The 9,296-nt window shown below is 45.9% G+C and overlaps 1 protein-coding gene across 1 annotated transcript in view; it reads right to left on the bottom strand.

The window, feature by feature from the left end:
* Positions 1-9,296, bottom strand: part of IGHMBP2 (immunoglobulin mu binding protein 2) — a 46,423-nt gene extending 37,127 nt beyond the window's left edge. The window contains 4 exon segments of the mRNA XM_010568049.1: positions 4,068-4,165; positions 4,909-5,101; positions 7,570-7,739; positions 9,220-9,296. Of these exon segments, the coding sequence (XP_010566351.1) occupies positions 4,068-4,165; positions 4,909-5,101; positions 7,570-7,739; positions 9,220-9,293 (535 nt within the window). The 5' untranslated portion in view covers positions 9,294-9,296.

Raw genomic sequence — 9,296 nt, forward strand, 5'->3', positions numbered from 1 at the left:
GCACTTTTTTTCCCAAATTACTGATAACCATCTTACACAAGCCCAGTGCCAAAAACATGCTCCCAGGACATTGTTCCAGTGGGAGTCATGCCTGTATCCATTAGTACTGGGAGGGATTCATCCCCCAAGTAGTGAATAGGATCTTCCTGACACTGTGGGAAACAGCTGTGTGCAAATTAGCATAGCAGCAGCAACTCTGCCAGTCATCAGGAGTTGGGTAAAAGGGCGCTCCTTTTTTTGTCATTATTACCCTTCTGCGCATAGTGATGGCTTTTTAGCAAGCCAGTATCATGCACTGGTCAGATGCCAGCAGCTGCTACCTACTTCAAAACCATGTTTCCATTGGCTTTATCAGACTCCTTGTTGACCTAATTGGTTGGCGACTAGATTTAGGCACTCTCCTGGGATGACACAGGCTTTAATACAGATCCTCCAGGCACAGCATTTGGCAGCCTGCTCTCCCAAGATAACCCAAGCAGCTGCGATCAGTCATGAGAAGATCACAATGCAGTACAGCAAAAAATAAGCAACTAAAAGCTATTTATCAGACAGGTCATGAGACTACTGTAACTCTATTTGGCTATGCCCTAAAGAGACCCTGTATAACCAACCTTTTGGAAATAATAATAAAAAAAACAAACAGATGCTTTTCCCTCCAGGTTACAAGGGTCCATGTTGGGAAACAGCCACAAGCAGAAGGCACCAGCGGAGCAGAGGATGGCATTGAGACTCCACTAGCTTTGCTGCTGGAAAGAACCACTACATCTCACATTTTTCAGTGGTACTGGTGAGCATTCTGTGTTTCAACTCTGCATTGTGTGCTGCAGTCTGGGTACCTACAGCCTGCTTTCTTGAGGATGTGAAGCACGCACAGACTTGTTGTCTATCTTTTGCCCTTTCAGTTTACACCCCTGTAACACTTGAATCTGCTGACCAGTTTTTAACTGATTTGTTATAAAGTCCCTACACGCTTTATGAAAATGCACAGTGGTATCAGAACCCACCTAAAAGTCCTGAGACTCCCGTGCTTGAAAAATGAGGCTTCTAATTTTTTTCCCATGCTTAAGAACTTAGATTTAGGATTCTGCTGCTGCACGTATCATTCGCTGGAGCCTATTTTGCCCTTGGGAGAACACCCTTGAACATCCAGGCATAGAGCTGGGTGCTTATGATTTCCATGACCTTTCTGCTTCTCAATCTCCTTGTAATTTGGTTCTTCCCCACCACTTGTATAGAAGAGAGTGATAAATATCCCCAGCCACCCCCCCAGGTATGGATCTCATCTACTCTGGGCTGCCTTCCTCCTTCTTTTCCAGCACAAGTGTCAGTGCTAGCTTTTTCTCTGGGTGGGTGTTTATATGGTCTCACTCCCACCCCTGGCTTTCTGGGTTTCTAACTGAAGTGGAGCTTATATTGCATCCTGGAATGGTGTTAATATAGATGTGTGTCCAGACAGCCAGTTTTATGAGATGTACAGAACTTATTAACTCTGAGACTCCTGATGGGTTGGTTTGAAATCAGATAATGGATGGGACGAGACAGATACAGGGAAGCATCTCCCTAAGAAACCAGGCTAAAAGATGCTTTGTCATGAAAAGAAATAATGTGTCATGGAGAAGTAGCCTGAAATGCTGTGAGGTTTTTCTATCCTTCTGTGTCAGAGCATGCACCTGGGAAGCACTTGCTGCCTTTTGCAGACAGTCCACACATCTATGAGTTTCTATACTATTTGCAGAGACACATCCCCATGTCCTACAGTGTACTGGACACCTGGGGAACTGCATGTGCCATCATATAAGCGTAAGAGACAGGATTTATCCAGCCAGCTGCTGAGTGCCCTCCCCTTCAACTCAGTGGAGGCTGGCTGTTCAAGGCACGTTGCAGGACCTATTCAAAGTTAAAGTCATTATTATTTAATTCCCAACTTTCTAGTTGGGGAGAAAGGAGCTGTAAATTGAGGAGGTAAACGGAAGGCCATTCCACCCTGCCAGAGCATTTTGCTGTTCTCAGGTGATATGCTGCCTTCTCATATTGCATCTCTTCTGTCTGTTTAATGTGGCTGAATGTTTCTATCAATCAATATTTTCAGTGCTGGGGAGACATAAAAATTCATCTCTGTGCTTAGTTTTGCACATCTGAGCAATTTGGTGAAAAGGAGGTTTTTTTCATTAGAAAGGCAGTTCTGCTACCACAAGGGAAAAAGCAGAGTTGAAGCTGCTGAGAAAGTTAGTTCATTAAAATTTAATTATTTTATCTAATATTAAAAACTTGAGTGCACCAAGGTCCCTAGGTAGCCAAAAGGCTAAGAGGTTTGACTCAGACTAAGCTCAGTGCTTAGAACTACAGAGATATGACTTGCACTAACATTAATTCTTCATCCTTGGTGTATCATATCAGAAGCCTAGCCTGAAGGTATACTGCAGGGGAATGGGAGTGAGTATGTGAAAGAGGGGACCACTGTGGACAACCAAATACAGTAATGAAAGTAAGAGAAAAGCTGCAACAGCAAGCACAAAGTGCAAGGAGCTGTGGTGGGGAGGAAACCAAGCAGAACCCTGGCCAGTAAGGAACAAGGCAGGGATGGATGACATCACCCATGGCATGCTGCTGAGCAATGAGAGGAGAGACCTGAGCTCTCTACATGGCTTAGATACAAATGGCTGGCCTGATCCTGCCAGGCAGCTCAATCCACCCTCTGCTTTCATTCCCTGATTTTTGCAGCCCAGATGATATTTCCCTTCTGTCAAGGGATAATACTAATTAGCAGTTGCCAAGCACTTGGATATTCTGCTGATCAGAGGCTTTAGTTTTCACATAGTTTCTCTGAAAAGGTAAGCTGTGTAATTTCATCTTTCATTTTTCCAAAGACTTGCACCAAAAAAGATCTGAGTAAAAGGGGATTCTACTTATATGCAATTTTTTTGACAGCTGCTGGTAAAACCAAGTTGTGAGGTTTTAAGTAATTGATGAAACCAAAGCAGCCTGTACATCTCCAACTTGACTGAATACAATCAGAAGGCTGTAAAAATACAAGTGTTCCCATGCTGTTTCAAACTGGACTAGTTCCACAGTCACTTAATTCCCATGAAGGCAGAGTTATTGGATTTTCAATACAGAAGCAGTGCTGGCAGTTTCTGATCTTTGAAGTTTATGGATGAGACTGGAGCAGGCAGCAAGTAAGAAATGCCTCATAAACTAAATTGAATTTCAGATTCATGAATGTGTGCAAACAAATTCCCCCATCACAAATTCTGTCTGTTTCATGCCAGAATTCAACTTTACTTGGTACACTCCAAAAAAAGTGAGCGTCAGCTAGCTGAATAGTCTCTCTTGCAGCGATGACAAGGGTCTTTACATGAGTAAAGTGTGTCTGGTGACCCATAAACCAGTATGAAAAGTTAAGTGTTCAATGCTGCCAGTTGCAACACCACTTATTACTCACATTCAATACTCAGGTCTTTCCTGGAGCAAAGTAAGCTGCACGTTTGGTGTGGATAAAAACTTCACTAAGATTAGAGTTCTTTGTGTTCCTATGGGCTATTTCAAAGAATGGGTCTTGAACTGAGAGACCACAAGCACCCTTCTCAGCTGGTCAGTGCCAGAGACAGGACTTGGAGGACTGGAAGAGGAGTAACGGTAGCACAGTGGGAAATGTCTGCACAACCATCACTTAGGGCTCTGGCTCTGTGCCTCTGTCAGATGTGACATCTGAAGAGGTAAGCATCCTCCTAACTGGGCAGGGAGAGAGCGCAGAGCTCTCATCCTGTGGGTAGGGAACTTCAGGCTTCACTGATTGCTCTGGAGAGTGAATATTTCTGCCCCCCACCCCTTCCCCCCAATAACTTTCAATATCCTTGCTTAAAACCAGCATGAAAGCAGCAACATCACTGCTCTCACCAGTCCATCCAAAAGAGTTCTCCACCTGTGTAACTCTCAGTTCACATACCAAAGCAGACTAAAAACAGTAGCAGTCTCAGTGCACGTGGTTGGCTGTGAAGGTCCAGGGGCTCTAACCCTAAAGGTGCAGAAGAAGTCTGGTATAAAATCTTATAAACAAGCATTCTTACTTGTGTCACTGAATGCACTTGGATCAGAAGAAAAGAAGAGGACGTCGATCAGATCAGAGGCTGGACCACTGTGATACTGCTTTAGTGCATTTAAAGCTCTGTCAAAGAAGAAAATAGCCAGGTTACATGCACAGCATGAATTCCTTCAGAGATTCCTGTGTACCTTAGGGCCCAGTGACAGAAGACCTTGGGCACAGATTCAATTTTTCCAAATCTGAAAACTGTTACTCCACAACAGACTAATCCTATCTAATTGCTGCATCCCCCAACCCTCTCACACACACACACACACACATCCCTTATGCTGGTCAGACTTCCACTTTCTATTATTCCAGTTTGATACCATCAGACCCTGTGCTGAGCCTTTTCAACACATTAATTCAGCAAAGAGTTACTCAATTCTCCTGCCAGGATGGAAAAGGCTTTACGCACAAACCAGTGAGTACCAGAAGTGATACAACACGGGACCAAAATATGTAGCTGAGTGTGGGATGAGGGGTGGGAGAGGAAGAGGGAAGAGCAGGACTATACCGGCCAGCAGGTAGATAAATTTAGGCTGTTGTGATGCTGTGGCATAACACATCCAATTGAGTTATCTCAGTATGGCTTCCCTCAGGAGTTAGCAGAAGAAAGGCACATCCAAAAGGTGGATACCTCCCCTAAGCGGAGCTGCTATAGGAGTAAGAGGAGTAAAATAGGAAAGGAGAGAAACCATGCTGAGTGAAATAAACTGAGATCTGTCTCAGAAGAGCTTTTTCAGAATAAACATGGCAATTTTCAGTTGGCTTCTACACTCCTGAGCAGAGTGACCATAGGTGAGCTGCAACCCCATGGCCCTTACTTTTTCAGCCTGTTGTAGGTGACATCATTGGCTAATTTCAGCAGGCGGTAAGAGCTGTCTCGGTCCAAGCTCAGCATGCCATCTCGAGATTCCTCAAAGGCAACAGTCACTGCTTTGGAGGTGACACGTGTTACAATGCCAGTGGAGAGCGGATCACCCTGGCCAGCGGAATCATAGAGGCCCACAATGTCCCCTGCAAAGACAAGTTTGAAGAGAGAGCGTGAAGTGGGGCAAACATTTTGAAAAGAAGCTCTTTTGCGGAGACCAGTAACCAAGCATGGTCCATTGGAGACAGCAGGACCACCTACACCAACCATAGCTCTAGCACTGCGTTTCCTGCCAAGGTCAGAATTTGTGTCAAGCCCATAATGGAGAACATCCTTTTCTTAGCTGACAGAAAGCACACAGCAAGAGGGAGCAAAAGGACATTAGCAGTGAGAGGACACCAGAGAGCAACTAACTGGCGGCCTTCAGATCTCCATACGCTACAGGTCTTGGGGTGGAGACCAGCAGTGCTCCCCATAGCCAGAGCTGCTCAGAAAGCCAACGTGCTTTCACACAGACCTTGAGAGAACCTGACTTCTCTGAACTCTCAGACAAACTACTTTACATCCATTTTATTTTTTAATAATAGCCAAGGAGTCTGCATGACAATATGTGCCTCCCAGATGACTGCTATATGCTAGTCAGTAGAACTAAGAAAGACGGGAGATTTTTAAGGACTCACTACAGCTTTTCACAGTCACGGTGAGATGAAAGAGAGTCGAATTACATTGTGTAATAGTGAAATGGAGGTTTTGAGCAGGATGTTTGACTAAGTTTGTAACTTAGCCGGGGCTCACATTTATTGAGGATTAAATTTCAGATTCCCAAACTATGGGAAGCTTTCCTTCCTCCGTAAGGTCCATCAGCTCTTACATTAAAATGCTTGTGTCCCAGAAATAATTTACTGCCATGGCAATGTTATTTCTCTTTGAAGAGCACTGGCAGATGCTCTCAAGGCTGAGGCCCCAATCTGCAATAAGTCATTTTAATTTCAAAGGTCAGCACCTTGGAGGCCTGGGTGACAAAGAATGCATCAACAAACTGAACTTCAACACACTTTGAAATAGTACCATCATGCGACCAGGGTGTTGTGGTTTAACCCCAGCTGGCAACCATGCAGCCGCTCACTCACCTCCCCTGCACCCAGTGGGATGGGGAATAGAATTGAAAAAAAGTAAAACTTGTGAGTTGAGATAAAGACAGTTTAATAGGACAGAAAGGAAGAAAATAATAATAGTAATAATATGACGACAATAATAAAAGAATTGGAATATACAAAACAAGTGATGCACAATGCAATTGCTCACCACCTGCCGACCAGTGCCCAATTAGTTCCTGAGGCCCCCCCCCAGCCAACTCCCCCCAGTTTATATACTGGGCATGACATCACATGGTATGGAATATTCCTTTGGCCAGTTTGGGTCAGCTGCCCTGGCTGTGTCCCCTCCCAACTTCTCGTGCCCCTCCAGCCGCCTTGCTGGCTGGGCATGAGAAGCTGAAAAATCCTTGAGTTTAGACTAAACATTACTTAGCAACAACTGAAAACATCAGTTATCAACATGCTTCTCATACTAAATCAAAACCATAACAATACACCAGCTACTAGAAAGAAAATTAACTCTGTCCCAGCCGAAACCAGGACAAAGGGTCAGAAACAGTCTGGTTCCCCATGATGCACCTGCTTAGCAAGCTCAATGATCTAGCAAACTAAACCAAGAAAATTACTAAACTAAACCAGAAAATTATCTGGTGCAGCCAGCTTCTCTCTTGTGGACCAGTTTTGGAGAGTGCATGGCAATCTCCTCATTGCCTAAGGAAAAGAGAAGAAGGGTCTCTGCAGGGAAAAAATAGAGGGCATACTGCAGACTCACATGGAACTACTTCACAGCCAAACCCAAGTTCTTCCGAGGGGTAAGCCTGCACAGCTGGTTGCAGCACAGCAGACAGCATCCTCGCTTTCCTCAGATACCAGCCACAGAGGGAACAGCTCAGCTTTGATGCTCCTGGTCATGTTTTCATGGAAGTGATGGCAGAGGGTGAGACACAAGTGAAAAGGCCACTGGCTGATGTGCTGCTGAGTCTGTGTTTCTCTAGTACCTTCGTTTCCAACAGAAAGCTAGGCATGTCAACTAATAACACTACATACTTCACTTCTTCCTTTTCCTTGCCAAAAATAATAGTACAGGGAAGGGAGGAAATATAGCAACTCAGGAAGGAAAAGGAAAATCCACTTTCCATTTTCGAATTAAAGTGTAAGCAACAGAAGCTCCTTATGTACCACAAGACATAAACATGAATGTTTTGGCTTGTACAAAGAATGTAATGAAATCTTTACTGACAAGAGACGAGGGCTTTGTTTTTATTGATTCAGAAGGAGGAAAGCCAGTTCTTTAACCACCAGCACTTCCTGGTGCAACATACATGTCCATAACAAGCCAAGGGAAAAAGAGGCTGTTTTTTCTAGATTCATCCTGTAGCCGTAACATTTTCTCCCTTCCTTTTTTGCATCAATTGCTCAGTCTTTACAAATTAAATATCATATTAGAAAGATGTTAGGAAGAAGACATTGGTCATCTCTTACTTTACCTACTTTGCACCAACAGGAAGATCACTTACCAGGCCCAAAACTGTTGTAGGGCAGCTCAGCATCTGAATCGTATTTTCTAGGCTGAAATGTCACGAGCAGCCGTCCGTAGAGGCCGGTTCTCTGGTTGGCAGCTTGGAGTCTTAGCAAGCAGATGCCTCTGCGCTGCAATTCCTTCAGGGAGATGCTTTCCTGCCATGCCCTGGAAAGCACACACAGGCGTGAAAACCATTTTCTGGACTGAAGCTGAGATTCAAAGCCTCAGAAGACAAAAAAGAAAAAGACAGGAGGAGGAGATGGAAAAGAAGGGGAAGGATGATGGCAAAAGAGACATCAGCTTGTTGAAATGTTGGCTCACATGATCACTTTGTAGTGATGTAACTAGATTGGCTTCCACAAGCTTATTTTGGGAAATGGGGTGATGCTCACAGATCCTGAAGAGGAGGTAACAGCTGCTTATGTGTATTTTCCTCTCTCCTGTCTGGGTGTGAAAGGGAAGGACCTGCCCAGTTATCCACATCCCAGGATCCAGGACAGAATAATTTGAGTTTTCTCCTATCATGTATAACTGCTTAAATGGAAGATTTGCCATTTTTTGCAGGAAGTTGCGCTAACCTCCAACAAACACCACACACGTGGCTGCACAGGGAAGAGGAGCGGGTGTCTGGCAGAGACTTGCAGGCTACAAGTGACTACAGCACAAAATGCAGGCAGCAGCTTTGCAGACTGCTGTTCTCTGGGGCCAAAGTGTGCTGCAGCAGCTGTGTTTGCTCCACAGTCTCACTTGGGGAGGGTGACTTTATTCTTGTATAGATCAAAACAAAAAGGAAAATCCCACAGGTTTATTCTCTTTAGTCTCCCAGGTTGACTTGTGTCCTGTAGGTTGGTTTGTAGGGAGCTGAAGTGTCAGGGAACTTCAGGCAGCTGTGGAATAAGCTTGTCCTGTCTCCTGGCACTCTCTGACCTCAGGGCTGGGTAAGGCCAGGCCTTACTGGCACCAGAAATAGGGGTGTCTGCGCTCCTGCCGTGGCCCCACACAACCTGGGGGCACCTGGTGATACCCCCACCCTCCCTGGCACCACAAATCCACCTGAGTCAGGTGGGATTTGGTTTCAGCTCAAGCTCTGGGGCAGGAGAGCAAAGCTGGGTGGGGGCTGCAGGTTCCCAGCACACCCCCACCCCAGGGTCTGAGGGAGAAGAAGGGGAGCCCCAAGGTGTTGCCGATGTGAGCTTGGATTCTATAGGTGACAGCAAGCCCTAAAGGGTGAGTCTAAGAGGGATTCCTACAGGGATGAGCTGGTCCTATAGGGGTGAGTCCAGCAGGGTTGCCCACAGATTAGAGCAGGTGCTGTAGGGTGGGTTTCCTATTAGGACGTTTAGGTTATGTAGGAGTGAGGACAGCAGCATTTCCCATAGGTAACAGCAGGCTTCCCACAGGTGACATGAGGTCCTGCAGGAGCGAGTCAGCAGGGTTTCTTATAGGTGACAGCAAGTCCCTTAGCGGTATGTCTGTCAGCTTTTCCCACAGGTGACAGCAGGTCCCGGGGGAAGATCCCTCAGGGTTTCCTATAGGAGACAGCAGGCCCCGCCCCAGGATCGGTGTGTCAGGGCTGCTATAGGGGACAGCGGGCTCTATAGGGGCGAGCCAGTAAGGTTTCCCCCCGCAGCCGGCCCGGCCGTACCTGCTCTCGGCGACCTCGGCCTCCCGCTCCTCCCGCAGCAGCTCCAGCTGCCGCTCCGCTGCCTCCGCCGCCATGGA

This window comes from Haliaeetus leucocephalus, unplaced genomic scaffold, assembly GCF_000737465.1.
Source record: "Haliaeetus leucocephalus isolate CR32 unplaced genomic scaffold, Haliaeetus_leucocephalus-4.0 Scaffold236, whole genome shotgun sequence".
Classification (NCBI taxonomy): Eukaryota; Metazoa; Chordata; class Aves; order Accipitriformes; family Accipitridae; genus Haliaeetus; species Haliaeetus leucocephalus.